The sequence below is a fragment of the Simochromis diagramma genome, unplaced genomic scaffold (genome assembly GCF_900408965.1).
Source record: "Simochromis diagramma unplaced genomic scaffold, fSimDia1.1 OVJJ01000486.1, whole genome shotgun sequence".
Classification (NCBI taxonomy): Eukaryota; Metazoa; Chordata; class Actinopteri; order Cichliformes; family Cichlidae; genus Simochromis; species Simochromis diagramma.
Genome location: NW_024387047.1, coordinates 4,305,762 through 4,321,034, shown reverse-complemented (window position 1 = coordinate 4,321,034; position 15,273 = coordinate 4,305,762). Strand labels below are relative to the sequence as shown.

The following is a 15,273-nucleotide window of genomic DNA, read 5'->3' as shown; positions in this document are numbered from 1 at the left end:
TTTTCTTGTAATCTTCTATTATTGTAGCATCTTTACCTTACAATATGAAGCACCTTGAGACAGTGTTGGGTTGTTACAGTGTGGCGCTATATAATGAAATTAAATTGAATATGTAATGTGAAACATTAAGATTTAATCTTTACCTTTAGCTTTTTTTTAATTTCAGGAATAATAATAATGTTATTTTAAATGAGCAGGTGCCGCGAGGGCAGAGCCTCCCTCTCGGATGACGTCACGTGTAGACACCTTAAAGCCTGCATGAACAAGAGGACCTCTCGCCGGGTGCGGTGGCGCGCGCCTGTAATCCAAGCTACCGGGAGGCTGAGGCTGGCGGATCGTTTGAGCTCAGGAGCTCTGAGCTGCAGCGGACTATGCCGATCGGGTGTCCGCACTAAGTTCGGTATCGATATGGTGCTCCTGGGGGAGCTCGGGACCACCAGGTCGCCTAAAGAGGGGTGCACCGGCCCAGGTCGGAAACGGAGCAGGTCAAAGCCCCCGTGCCGCTCAGTAGTGGGATCGCGCCTGTGAATAGACGCTGTAGTGCAGCCTGAGTAATACAGCGGGACCCAGTCTTTTTATACTCTTTCTCCTCTCCACAGAAATATACACACAGCACACACACTTAAATATCATGTTTTTACAGCTTATAAAAGCGTCAACGCAGTTTCTCTGTCCTCTCTTTCCATTGAAAACCACCGCTGTTTGTCGGTTGCACAGCGCCTCCAACTGGAGGAGCGGCGCAATGACCACCACTCGCGTCATTTTAGCTAAACGAAATTTTATGCATAACTACGCCCACAAGATGGCGCTAAGCTAGCAGTGTGCGAGTCTAGTTACACCCAAAAAACTTAAGCGAAGAAGAAAACGCTTCTCTTCCTGTGTAGGGCATGTGCTTCCTGTGTCAACCATGCACATGTGGTAAACAAGCGCAAGCATGGATTTTTCAAGTAAGTGGAGTGATCTTCCCAAAGGTCCGAGTCTGAAAAATCTGACAGATGGAAGCTTTGGCCACATGAAGGACACCCAGCATGCTGCCATTCAGGATCTGACCAAAGCTCACATCGAGTCGTTTGACCAGGCAGTCACAGACGGACTCAACCGCGTTGTGCAGGTCAGCAAATGTTTCTTCAAAGTTCTCAACAATGTGATGAATCACTTCATTAAGACCAGCGATTAACCCCAACTAGTTAAAACTACGATTAATAGCGTACGCTGTGTGACTCGGAGTTGTGTAAGCTTGTCTTGAGCACGCAGTGCAGTCATATGCAGTGAGTTACTGTTGGCCAGTGAAAGCCACCATAACAACGATGAAATGAGTGAGTGAAGAATTTGGTTTCCTGCTGGTCGACTAGCTGCTGGTATCATTTCCAGCAGTATTTTCTCTGAAAGCTGCTCAACCTGCTGTGAACATCCCTCTTGCAGTTGCTTCCCATAATCTTTGCCTTTCTTACGTTTCTCACTTTTCCGTCACCTTTCCCAGTCCATCCCCCCATTAGAGTTCATGTTCAAAAATGAACGGATCAGCCTTGGTTTCGTTGAAGCTGCCATCCAAAACCCAGTGGTTGCCAAAGGAAACATCTGCAAGGAAATGAAGGTGTTCCCAGCAGAGTGCCGGGGAAGAAGATGCTCGTACAAAGGGAAAATAGTGGTAAGCCTGAGTCGTGTTTATATTCCCACAGCAACGTTTTAAAATAATCCATGTTGACTGGGTGAGTGTTGACTCATTTCAGGCAGACGTCAGCTGGTCGATCAATGGAGTTCCCAAAGGCATCATCAAGCAGTCTCTGGGTCATGTGCCCATCATGGTGAAGTCCAAGCTGTGTAACCTGCATGGCATGTCCCCCAAAGAGCTCGTAGAGCATCACGAAGAAGCCGAGGTAGGATATGGCAGCTGTACTTTTAAACTGAGCCAGGATGGGTTTAAATATTGTCCTATAATACCAGCATCAACTTTGACAGGAAATGGGAGGTTATTTCATTGTGAATGGAATTGAGAAGGTTATCCGCATGCTGATAATGCCAAGGAGGAACTATCCTATCGCCATGTCAAGACCCAAGTGGAAGAACAGGGGTCAGGGTTACACTCAGTACGGTAAGTATTACTTCTAAAGAAAACAGTGCAGCAATGAGTCCACGCCTGCATGTTTTCACCGGCTTTTTCTTCACTCAGGTATTTCTATGCGTTGCGTGAGGGAGGAGCACACAGCCATCAACATGAACCTGCATTATCTGGAAAATGGAACTGTGATGCTGAACTTCATCTACCAGAAAGAGCTCTTCTTCCTCCCACTAGGCTTTGCATTAAAGGTGAGCAAGCCTGCAGCTTTTATTACAGAACAGATTATGATAAAAAATCCTTTAGGCTCATTGTGTGCTCATTTGCTCTCATGTTCCTCAGGCTCTGGTGGACTTCACAGACTTCCAGATCTACCAGGAGCTGATCAAAGGCCGCGAGGACAATTCTTTCTACAAGACCTGTGTGTCGGAGATGCTGCGCATCGTCATGGAGGAGAACTGCACCACCCGCAGCAAGGTGCTCAATTACCTCGGAGAGCGCTTCAGGGTTAAGATGAACCTCCCTGAGTGGTACACAAATGAACAGTGTGCCAACTTCCTGTTAAAGTAAGTTCTGGGGATGGATACGGTTGACACCCTTCTGCTTTATGTTTGGTGGTATGTTTATTTTAAAAAAGGGGCTTACTCTGTTTTGATCAGTGAGTGTATCTGCATCCACCTGAAGTCAGACGTGGAGAAGTTCTACTTGCTCTGTCTGATGACGAGGAAGCTCTTCACTTTTGCCAAGCAGGAGTGCATGGAAGAAAACCCCGACAGTATCGTGTGCCAGGAAGTGCTCACTCCTGGTCAGCTCTACCTCATGTTTCTGAAGGCAAGAATCTTCAGTATTTTTCTTAGTTTTTTTGTCTTTGTCCTTTCTCTTTTGCTGAGCAGGAGGACTGTAGTAGCATTTCAGCTGCTCCTCTTAGGCAGATCATTTGCCTCCATCTCACCCGATTGCTAACATCTTTCACAGCAGCCCTCTGCATGTCCTCCTTCACTACATTCATGTTTCTTTTCTGTGGACTACTTCTTGTCTTTTTACCTGACTGCTCCATATCCACAGTCAGTGTTGGGTAGTAATGGAATACATGTACAGTGGTCCCTCGCTGTAACCTTTCACGGCCTCACTGTTTCGCGGATTTTTTTGGTGCAATTTTTCATGTTTTTTTTTTTTTTCAGCACATTGTGTTCTGCATCCTGATTGGCTGTAGACCATTGTCAGTCAATCTCGTGCCGTGTCTCCTTTACAGTACAGAATGCGTTCAGCTTGTTAAATTTACATAAATCTTCGATTGCTAGCAGTGTGCTGTACTGTATGTTTGTAACTTTTCTCCCCAACAAACACAATGTCGACGAGACGTTTTGCACCGTCAAAGGCAACCGCGGGTCCCTTTGCCTTCATTTTGTAATACTGGACTTATTTTTCTACGAAGGTTTGAACTTTGAGAGCGTTTAAGAGAGAAAAGTGTGAAAATGTTCATGCCTGTCTGCGAAAAGTGTATAAAGTGTGTAGTGACGGGTTTTACAGCCTTAAAACATCTATAGTAATTGTAAAAAAATAAAGTTGGCTACTTTGCGGATTTCACCTATCGTGGGTTATTTTTGGGACATAACTCCCGCAGTAAACGAGGGACCACTGTACCGGCATTATGTATTTAAAATAACTGTATTCTATTACAGTTAGCGTTTAAAAAGGTGGTATTCAGAATACAGTTACTTTGTTGAAATAAATGGATTACACGACAGTCTTTTCCTGATTCATATGTTAGACTATGCTCTCTTTTGGTATTTCCACGCCGGTGGAAAGCCATTATGGCGAGTAGCCTTCAGTAATAGTAATGAATCACACAGCAGTAGTACATTCATGTAGTTGTAAAAAGCATGATAATATATTAACTAATCCAAAGTATTTGGAATACGTTACTGTCATTGAGTAACGTAACGGAATACCTTACAAAATACATTTTGGGGCATGTATTCTGTAATCTGTAGTGGAATACATTTTAAAAGTAACCTTCCCAACACTTTCCACAGTGCTCACACAAAGTGTCTTCTTCCACTTAAGCCTTCAGTTGTGTGATTTAACCACTCAAACGTTTTTGCAGGAGAGACTGACTGCATGGTTGGTGTCTGTGAAGCTGTCCTTTGACAAGAGAGGCAGCAAAGTGACCGGAGGATGGAGCTCTGAAATGATGATAAAGATGCTCAACATGGGAACTGACTTGACCAGACCATTTGAATATCTGCTGGCCACTGGAAACCTCCAGTCTAAGACAGGTCCTGTCCAAGACTAATACATGGTCAGCTTTGAAAATTCACTAAAACATTCATTCATTCATCTAAAAATGTGCTCCCTCCTCCCACAGGTCTGGGCATGCTGCAGAACACCGGGCTGTGCGTTGTAGCTGACAAGCTCAACTTCATTCGCTACCTGTCTCACTTCCGCTGCGTGCACAGAGGAGCAGCGTTCGCTAAGATGAGGACCACCTCTGTGCGTAAGCTGCTGCCCGAGTCCTGGGGCTTCCTGTGTCCTGTCCACACTCCAGACGGCGAGCCTTGCGGACTCATGAACCACATGACAGCCAGCTGTGAAATTGTGGCATTGACCTTGTCCACCACGTCACTGCCTGCTCTGCTCTGTTCGCTTGGTGAGGACTGACTTCAGGCAGTTGTTGTACAATCTTACCCAGGACCAAAAGCTAGTCCATTGTCTACCACAGAACTAGACTCTATAGATTTGTGACAATTAGGGAGGAGAGGTCGGCGCGTGTGTGTGCAAATGAGAGACACAGCAGTACTTTCATGAATCAATTGTTAAATAGTACTTTTTTAAGGTACTCCAATAACAGTGACCTGCCTGTAGGGAAACATCATTAAAGTAATGCTGAAATAAAAGATTAACTCAGGCAGTCATTGATATACTTCGTAGGCCTGGCCAGGTAAAGTCTCTGCACGTGGCACTGGGTTGAAATGCGTTTGCTGTATCTGCTCGTTTAGGTGTCACTCCAGTGGATGGAACTCCTGGTCGGGCCTTCGCAGACTGCTACCCTGTGGTCCTGGACGGTGCTGTTGTTGGCTGGGTGGAGGCTGACTTGGCTCCAGTTGTGGTTGAATCACTGCGCAGGTTCAAGGTATTGTCTTCTGTTAGCTGCTCCCTTTAGCTGCGCCACAGTGGATCATCTGCCTCCATCCCTAGCATCCTCCCCTGTCACATCGGCCCTCTGCATGTCCATCCATGAATCTTTTCTTGCTCTTTTTCTCCTGCCTGGCAGCTTTATCTTCAACATCCTTTGTCCAGTATATCCACTGTCCCTCCTCTGCACATCCAAACCATCTCAGCTTTGCCTCTCTTCGTTTATATTAATTTCTTATTGCCTCCATCCTGGTCTCTCCCAATGAAAAGCTATGATAACATAAGCTCCACCTCTTTTTGTCAGTTCATCAGAGCAGGTCTTGCTACCTACTTATATCCCTTTTGCTCTTGTTGCTATCACCTCTGACACTGGTCTCCATCCACTCTACCCTGTATCACTCTCTTCTTCACTTCACTCGTGCACTGTCTGTTGCAGGTTCACGGTATACTAACTCCTGCTTGGTGTCACCTGTGTATACTGTGCAGAAAACTGATCTTTAAAACTTATACCTCCAGGTGTTAAGAGAGAAGAAGATTCCTCCCTGGACAGAGATTGTCCTGGTTCCCAAAACAGGCAAGGCCAGCTTATATCCAGGCCTGTTCCTCTTCACAACACCTTGTCGCATGGTGCGGCCTGTACAGAACTTGGCTTTTGGCAAGCAAGAGTTGATTGGCACCTTTGAACAGGTAATGTGTTAAAAGTGGAGGTTTTTTTTGTAGCTGTAAGAGCACCGTTTTAGTCCGAGCACCTTTTCTCCTTTGCCTGCAGCTTTACATCAATGTCGGAATCTTGGAGAATGAGATTGAACCAAGAGTAACCACACACCAGGAGCTCTTCCCTCACAGTATGCTCAGTGTGGTGGCAAACTTCATCCCATACTCGGACCACAACCAGAGTCCCAGAAACATGTACCAGTGTCAGATGGGTAGGTTATTTGAATCTTTTCTTTGACAGTTTTGAGCAAACCCACATTTTCCATGAACCACTGTGCTCATTCCCCTTATTTCAGGTAAGCAGACTATGGGCTTCCCGCTACACTCTTTCATGGATCGCTCTGATAACAAGCTGTACCGGCTCCAGACCCCACAGAGCCCACTAGTCAGGCCTTATATGTACGACCACTACGGCCTCGACAACTACCCCAGCGGCACCAACGCCATCGTGGCCGTCATATCCTACACAGGCTACGACATGGAAGATGCCATGGTGAGTTAAATGAAACTGTTCTCTATTTTTAATCGGCATAGGGTTGAACTCTTGACACATGTTGTTTTCATCAGATTGTGAACAAGTCGTCATGGGAGAGAGGCTTTGCCCATGGAAGTATCTACAAGACGGAGCTGGTGGACCTGGCAGAGAAGGTGAAGGGAGAAGACGGCGTGGTGTTTGGAACCAAGCCAGGCGACCCCAAAGTGAAAGAAAAACTAGACGCTGATGGACTGCCCTTCATCGGATCGGTGCTTCAGTATGGAGACCCTTTCTACAGCTACATCAACCTCAACACTGGGCAGACCTTTATCTCCTACTACAAGTACGCGATAACATTTTTGTAGCAGTGTGATCATTTTTCATCAGCTCAGTTGTAAAATACCTCTTTTATTCACATTTTATGGTTTCTCTTCTCTGTTTGCAGGAGTCAGGAGGCCTGTATTGTTGACAACATAAAGGTCTGCAGTAATGACGGCGGCTCAGGCCGCTTCAAGCGCGTCTGCATCACTGTACGAATGCCCCGAAATCCCACCATCGGTGACAAGTTTGCCAGCCGCCACGGACAGAAGGGCATCCTGAGCCGCCTGTGGCCGACGGAGGACATGCCCTTCACCGAGAGCGGCATGACTCCGGATATCCTGTTCAACCCCCACGGCTTCCCCTCCCGTATGACAATTGGGATGCTCATCGAGAGCATGGCCGGCAAGTCGGGCGCCCTGCACGGCCTCGGCCACGACGCCACACCCTTCACCTTTTCCGAGGAGAACTCGGCGCTCGATTACTTTGGCGAGCTGCTTCGGGCGGGCGGCTACAACTACTACGGTACGGAGCGGCTGTACAGCGGACTGAGCGGTCAGGAGCTAGAGGCAGACATCTTCATCGGCGTGGTCTACTACCAGCGGCTACGTCACATGGTCTCCGACAAGTTTCAAGTTAGGACGACAGGAGCACGAGACAAAGTGACCAACCAGCCCGTAGGAGGAAGGAACGTGCAGGGAGGCATCCGTTTCGGGGAGATGGAGCGAGACGCCCTGCTGGCTCACGGCTCTTCATTCTTACTTCACGATCGCCTCTTCAACTGCTCAGACCGCTCAGTGGCTCAGGTGTGCGTTGACTGTGGCAGCCTTCTCTCCCCTTTGTTGGAGAAACCGCCGCCCTACTGGTCATCCATGCGCCACCGTAAGACTGTCTGCACCCTGTGTGGCAAAAGTGACTCTGTTGACTCGGTGTCTGTTCCTTATGTCTTCCGCTACTTTGTAGCTGAGCTTGCTGCAATGAACATCAAAGTCAAATTAGAAGTCAAGTGAATTTTATAGGATGTAAAGATTCATGCCTTAAAGCGCCAACCCTGCACACTTTGTTCAGACGGGTTTCAATAAAGCTGCTCTAATCATGCGTGCCAACAGAAGACAAACACATAACATGATGTCCATGAAAAGTTTTATTAGCCCCAAAAACATGACCAAGTATCAGTGTATGATGGGATGCACGGGTTGACAATCTTCTGCGATGAATAAAAATGTTCAGTATCAGGTTAATTTGTCATTGCTACAGTAGAAGTCAAGACTACTCAGATCCATTAAGAGAAATTATGAAATATTAAAAGTGCCACATTGGACTAAAATTTCACGCATGACCACCAAATGCACTGGAAATATAAAGTGTCCTGAAAATGTCCCCTTGGGGAAAGTGTGTGCTTAATACTTTACTGAGGTGCTACTAACAGTAAATTAGTGTAAAAGTGATCAGGATGAAGTAAAGGCACTGAGCCCGTTTCCCACAAAATCGTATTTTCTTCAAACAAAACTGTTTCAAGCTTGATTAAATAAGAATAAATTAAAACTGGCTAAAACGATTTCATCACAACAATGGAGAAGAGGGAGGGGTGAGCAGCTCTGGATAAAAGGTGAGTTGCCTACAGTGCTGGGATCATTACTTTTTTTTAAGTAATGCGTTCCATTACTCACTGGAGAAAGTAATTTGTTATCCCACTCATGACATCAAATACATTAGCAGCCTCTTATATAAACCTTACTGGGAATTTATGCTTCAGTGAGAATGCTGTGACCACTGGTGTAACCTGTAAATACACGTTGGCTCAAAGTAGTCGACAAACACTGTCGACCAGTTCAGTACGTCATTTCCTCTTGTGCATTTCCAGCTACTGCTTTGTTGAGGTTTTTGGATTTATTAGTAAGAGAATAATCGTCTCAGTATAAGGATAAATAATAATAGCATCAATATAAGGACTAGCAAATGTCAGCAAATTCCTGGAGGGAGATTGCTCAAACTATTGGAATCACCACAATGAAGACCTGGATGCAGGAGGAAAAGAAGGCCCAGTGTCTTGACTGATACAGCATGTAAAACATAACCACATGGTAATTAACACATAATGCACCGGCACAAGTATAGACGCTTGCAATGAAGACAGCCGCTTGCGTAGTTTAGGTCGTAGGCTCTACAAAGCAGAAGTCTAAATCAAGCCTTAGGCTGCACTCCCACAAATCCCAGCCTATTGAGGACATAAATATTCTCTTATTTTAGTTTTAAGTGTGACTGCAGAGCAAAGTTTAAACAAAAAGACTTTGAATGGGTCAGCACTGATTCTGCTGTAGAAATGGAGGATACAATGCTGACTGCTCATTACTGCCTTTGTTACCTACTAAAGATCAGGCTTTGGCTGCTCAGCTTTAACATCTGCTTGGCTTCCTGAATGCTAGTTTGTGTGGGCGTGCTGTATGTGCTGATGCTCGCAATGAGACGATGTTGTCTTAGCAGTATGATGCAGTTGTTTCTGTCCTGGACACAGTTTGCACTTTACCTGTACACTCTTGTACTTTTGTGCAATAAAACAAAAATAATGTCCATATTCTCCAATTTTCAAAAGTCTAAAGAGCAGGTAACCTAGTAATAGGACGGCTGGTGATTCAGTCCCCATCTGCTCCAGTCTGCACGCCTTGGGCAAGATACTAACCCCAAGTTGCCAATCCATCGGTGTATGACACTGTGAATGTTAGAAAGCACTTACATAGGTAAGGCATAGAAAAACAGTGCTCGTATGAATGGGTGAATGAGGCAAGTTTTATAAAAGCACTTTAGTTCAGTCCATCTAACTCCTCCCAGCACACAAGCTGAAATTAGCTGATTATATACACGTGTTTTTATTTCATCATGCAGGTAACTTTGTGTAACTGAAGAATAAATTATAACTAATGTGATTACTGAATTGAATACAGAAATGCATGTGCTATGGAAAAATTTAACGTGATTACAGTAGGGCATCAGTCTGAAATGCCTTGAACCCAACAGTGCCAATGTCAAAAACATGCTTAATAATCTCGTACAAGTATCTTAACTGTACTCGAGTTTTTAACTAAATGCAATTACTTTGACTGCCTCATGTGTATAATAGTGAAGCTTCAACACACATTTTCTTACAGACTCTATGTTCAAAATTACGGTGTCTAAAATCCCAACCAGAAACCTCAAATTAAAATGCACCTCGTTGAACACTGGAAAACTAATAGGAGTAGTAGTCATATCTAAATCAATTATATCAATAGGTAAAAATTCCCACAACATCTCAAGTAAAACTCATTCACTCTTCACCAGTTGTTCTTATTGCAGCTGTGCCAGAATATCTGGTAATTCCAGAACAGTAGTGATAGTGTAGTGTGGCTTCTCTGACGCGCCCCCCCCTGCACTATTAATCCAAACTGTGGCCCGAACTCCGGCATTCAAGCCCCCCTGAATGTCTGTGTCCAGAGAATCTCCCACCATCACACAGTCCAGAGCCTCTACCTCCAGCATGCTGAAACACAACCTGAAGATGGAGGGGAATGGTTTCTGCTCTTTGTGTTCTCCTGCGATCACAATGGCATCGAAGAACTCCTCACATCCAGCCGTCGCCACTTTCTCTCTCTGGGTCTGGGCTACGCCATTGGTCAGCAGCAGCAGCTTGTATCTGCTGCGCAGCTGTTTCAGGAGGTTGCATACTTGAGGAGAAAGAGTGAGAAGCTCCAGGCGACTGCTTTTCCACATGTTATAACACTGAGCTGGCAAAGAAGGCGTAGAGCAATTCCCTACAGTCTCCTTGATGCTTTCCTCCCAGTGATGCGCACGGACATCATCTATGGTTTGACCAGCTGAGCAGTCAAAACTCTCATGGAACAGCTTCTGCTTGAACTTGTCACAAATGGTGCAGACGGTGCTGTCATCAAGGCCCAGCGTGGTCTTCAAAAATTCACTGGTCTGTATGAAATTCAGAAATTCACCACAAGATGTTAGCCTCCAAAATCCTTTTTCATTTTATGCAAATGCAAAAAATTAAAATAAAAATAGTCATCTGTGGCTGAAGAACAATCAAAGATACAAAGAAGGGTATTTATTTAGGTGGTTGTAGGGGCTTTAGTATTCTGGTACTCTAAACAAGCAATTTTGAGGTGCGACAGGATTTTAGTTCCTCACATGTATTATGTGCTTTTTTTCTGATTTTTCCATGCTTTAGTGGCATTTGGAATTTTTGTAGCAAAAAAAAAAAAAAAAAAAAAAAAATATATATATATATATATATATATATATATATATATATATATATATATCAATCAATCAAACAACTTTTTTTTCTAATCTCCCTTTCTTTATTCTCTTGTACAGTGTGAGTGTCGGGGATGGTCACCTCAGACGCACTGCTCTGTCTGTGAGCACACCCATCCACTAGCTGTTCAAAACTTTGGTTTGCAAGGATTAGCCAATCCGAAAGTTTTAGAAAGAAGGACAAACGGAGCCCCTGCCTGTTTAGTGATTAGCTGAATAGTGGCCCCTTCCGGAATCCGTATGCGGTCCTGCCAATCGGACAATAAAAGTGAAAACTAGGCGGCAACAGCAGCGCAAACGTCCATAACAGCCACTCAGTTAGTTAAAATAGACAATAAAGAGCCCCGAACTGAAGACAGTAAAATAAATGTATCATTGGGTTGACTGAAAGACGTCACTAGTCTACGCACTTCCATGTAAAACTTACAAAAACCGACTGTAATCAGCTTACGGAAATAACTTAAATTCTAGGCGAATATTTTCTTTATTTTATTACCTTTTTTAGCGCCACTTCACCTGCCCGACTCGTTTCAATGAGCGTGTTGTCCAAATCAAACAAAATCGCTTTCACAGCCATGCCGTCAGCGGTAGAGGAGTGCTCTATCATTCTACGCCAAAACGCTGGTCGTTTGCGGAAGTGCTGCCGAGTGAAACGATTCATGGGAGTTGTAGTCCTAATTAACATCAATCCATTGCTATGTAGCTGTTGGATGGAGAGAGACTTCACATACTTAATTCAACTTCTGCTTCTCCTGAATTTGAATGAAATGCAAATGAATGAAGTTTTATTACTATTATTATTATTATTATTAACATTATTATTATTATTATTATTATTATCGTCATTATTATATTCCTCCCTAGTTATTCCCTCTTATGTATCCCTGGCATTAATTGTTAACAATTTTTTGAGAAAACTAAAAAGAACATGATCGTCACGTGAATCGAATAGCCTTCAGATAGTTCCCGGAAGTGCTTAGCGGGTAATTACAATATATAAATACAGAACTTCAAAATTGCCTTTCCTACTGTAGTTTGTATTATACAAAAAGTGTAGTTAAATCTGTGGATAGTTTAACTTGCAAGCCTTACCCTCATATATTTTAAACTTGGTCTTTTTTTTTTTCTTTTTTCTTTTTTTAAAAGAATGCTAAATAACCACAGTCAAATAATAATATAATTACTATATTTTCTTGGAACAAAATAACCATTTTTAAGTTAATCATTTTCTGACAGTTGTTCTTCCTTGTTCTTTCAGTCATGTCGTGATAACTCTGACCGCTAATCTCTGACTAAGACTTTCGGGAAACGACATAATGGGACTGTAAGGTGACTATCAATGATGATTAAGTGCACTAGCATGAGGATAAGTGCTCTTTCTTATTAAATACAATGCACACTTAGTATTTCGAATGACTTACTCAAAGAGCTCTGGGCATTGTGATGTTTTTCCTCGCGATGGCGCCATTAAAACGAGGTATTGCATTCTTGCGTCCAGCATTATGTTGCAGATGAGATTCCTCGCTTTTTGTAATGACAATAATTTTAGTTCTTGTTTCCCCGATTGATAGTTACTAATACCTTTGATTATAACTTTATTCACAATTTGTCAAACTATAAATACAAATATTTGCAAGCAGTACAATAGTACAAGTGATATTTACTTGAAATGAAATACATCAAATCAATCAAGAATCTGATCACAGTGACTCAACAAAACACAAAACATTTACACAGTTTTTGGAACTCAGCATCTATAGTGCATTGGTCTTCATGATTTAAACAACTTGATGAGATGTATTCTATAGTTCATGACATAAATTCTCATTTATATTTTTTAAACTGGAGTTTTTATTTTAATCCTTTAACTATTAAAAAATAATAAATTAAATGTTACTGTCCATATATAGGTTTTAATTTGTAAGATTTTTTTTTGCTATATCGTGCAATGTATTGGTTTAAAAAGTCACTGTAAAATTTGTTCAGGTTTCTCAGAAAAAGAAAAAAAAAATCACACTGAAAGGTCCCAAAAACTCATGTATCAAATATAATAGTTTTGGCTTTACAGCTTTAATTTATATTTCTAAAGCCCAAATATAGCAGCTTTCCTAAATGTATCCATTGCCTCATTATGATTTAGACTCTGTGCACTATTTTCCACAGCCCTAGTTCCCTTTTAATGCGTGCACTTTGTCTGTGTCCTGCTTATCTTAACCACCAGAAGGTGATGATAGAGCAGGAAACCATCAGTGTCATCGCTTGTCTACATAAATTGCCTACGTGACTCCTGACCAGGCATATTTCTAATTTAAACCATATTCCGTGACACACACTCTTTCAAAATAAAAACATACCTCAGTTCTTATGCAACCTGTCCTTAACGCTGTCTCATCTGGCAGTGAGCCAGAGGTTCACACGCAACAGTGTGCGAGCCTGTTGTACTCTCGTACCAAACCTGATCAGAAATCACAACAATCCTTTCTCACGTTACTTCAGAGGACTCTGTCTGCAGCTCGAGCGATTGTGCCTTTTTACAGAAACTGGGGCAAAAATAGTGTGGGAGGCTTAACCTGTTTTTATCTGCCAGACCAAACAGCACCTGATGCTTGCATGCGAAGGATACGCTTATTCAAATTACAGACGTGCATTAAATGAATCCAAAACCTCTTTTTTTTTTTACTCCTAAACTTAAAAGGGGAAACGAAACATAAACAGTGAATGAGTGAAGAGCACACTTACAAGTGTAAAGATGGAATTTCCCCTCTCATGTGAGGGGGGGTGGGGGGGTACAAATAACTTCCCTAATACTTGTCACTCTTTCCAAGAAAGTGCAGGCATCTGAATGACCGATGAGACCTGGTGTCTTTGTGTGCACGACAGCCATCCTCCTTTATCTGTATGGGTAACCGTGGCTGCACAGTCACACGCTATCTCTCAGCTGGTCACGAATCTCCTGCAAAAGACGGTTATTAAGGGTGCAATTCCTCTTTGTAACCTTTTCATAACAGGAATATGATATCAGGGTATTTTTGATCTATTTTTCCCCCTTCACTAGTTTAAAGATATTATCATCACCTGTTTTTCTTGTGACCCTCACTCGGCTCTTTAGATCCGAGGTGCTCATCTGTGTTTCTGATCTCTTTATGTGTGTGTGTGTTTGTGCTTTTGGCGTGTCTTCTGCTCTCTCTGGACTAATTCTGGGTCAGGCCTACAAGTCATTGGGACAGGTGAGTGTAGGATATCAAAAGAAGGTGGTGATCATTTGTTATTAAATGGATTTTGCTGCTCCGCCTCATTATTAACAGCAGGTGAATATGGTTACCTGAACTTTACAGGCATGTTCTGAGTGCTACGTGACACCAGGCATGAATCATAGGAATTGTGCAGGTCAAAAGATATGAGGATCCCCTCATGTAGATAGTACTTCATCTGCACTTCTCATAACCAGGTGACACAACGTTTCATTAAATCATTGAAATATCTAAATGCTCTTCAGTTCTGAAAGATTTGGATCTGTCATGCACGCTGCGTTAGGAAGGATAACTGAAACCCAGTTGTCCCTACTTTGTAAAGTTGCCTCCAACAAACCTCCCTCTGATATAGAGACAAACTGCCACACACACATATACACGTACAAGTGAGATTTAATCGAGTGTAGGGGAATGCATGAACTACAGTCTAAATAGAGAAACACCGGTGTGTCAAATGGAACTTGTCATGGAAGCAATGGGATGAGTTTTAAGCTGCACGTACACACAAACAAAATCAACACGATCCGGGGCAGGATGGTGCCTCCTCGGGCAGTTATGAAATGCTCTCTGTGATCAAGGAGCGATACACCTTTCTGCACAGCTTATATAAATTGTGTGACCTATAGAAGTGTCTCCTCTACAAGCAGCAAATCTCAATAGTCAAATCTTAAGCTTCATGCGTCTCTTGGGTACTAAAAAATCCAAATGCACATAAACTGTCCACTTTCTTAGTGGGTTTTTTTTGTGGCTGATTATCATCTGAAATGTGGCTACTATGAGTGTTTCTGTGTAGGAGAATATAGGACCTCCCATAGTAGTCTGGCTGGTTGCCAGTTCTTCCACTAGCCTCGGTTTCTGTGCTGATGCACCTGAGCTCTCCTGACCGGCCACTGAACCAGCGCACCAGCAGGGAGGCAGGCAAACTATGTGTGGGCAGTGGAGTATAGCACTGAGAGCATCAGAGCCATCAACACAGCAATCGAAAGCCAGTATCCAGAGGGCCATGTGTGAATGTATACTGT

The 15,273-nt window shown here is 43.2% G+C and overlaps 2 protein-coding genes across 2 annotated transcripts; one reads left to right on the top strand and one right to left on the bottom strand.

The window, feature by feature from the left end:
• The first annotated feature begins 252 nt into the window (after positions 1–252).
• polr1b (RNA polymerase I subunit B) lies at positions 253–7,933 on the top strand. Its single transcript, XM_040044742.1, has 15 exons — positions 253–1,111; positions 1,481–1,648; positions 1,731–1,877; positions 1,960–2,092; positions 2,171–2,307; positions 2,399–2,622; positions 2,716–2,887; positions 4,164–4,335; positions 4,425–4,706; positions 5,056–5,189; positions 5,708–5,878; positions 5,961–6,117; positions 6,202–6,398; positions 6,473–6,723; positions 6,826–7,933. The coding sequence occupies exons 1-15, from the start codon at positions 935–937 to the stop codon at positions 7,706–7,708; spliced, it is 3,405 nt and encodes a 1,134-aa protein (XP_039900676.1). The 5' UTR covers positions 253–934; the 3' UTR covers positions 7,709–7,933.
• Positions 7,825–11,668, bottom strand: LOC120741721 (N-acetylneuraminic acid phosphatase). The gene is made up of 2 exons (XM_040044743.1): positions 11,497–11,668; positions 7,825–10,655 (listed from the first exon to the last, which is right to left on the bottom strand). The coding sequence occupies exons 1-2, from the start codon at positions 11,659–11,661 to the stop codon at positions 10,023–10,025; spliced, it is 798 nt and encodes a 265-aa protein (XP_039900677.1). The 5' UTR covers positions 11,662–11,668; the 3' UTR covers positions 7,825–10,022.
• Between the last annotated feature and the right edge of the window lie 3,605 nt (positions 11,669–15,273).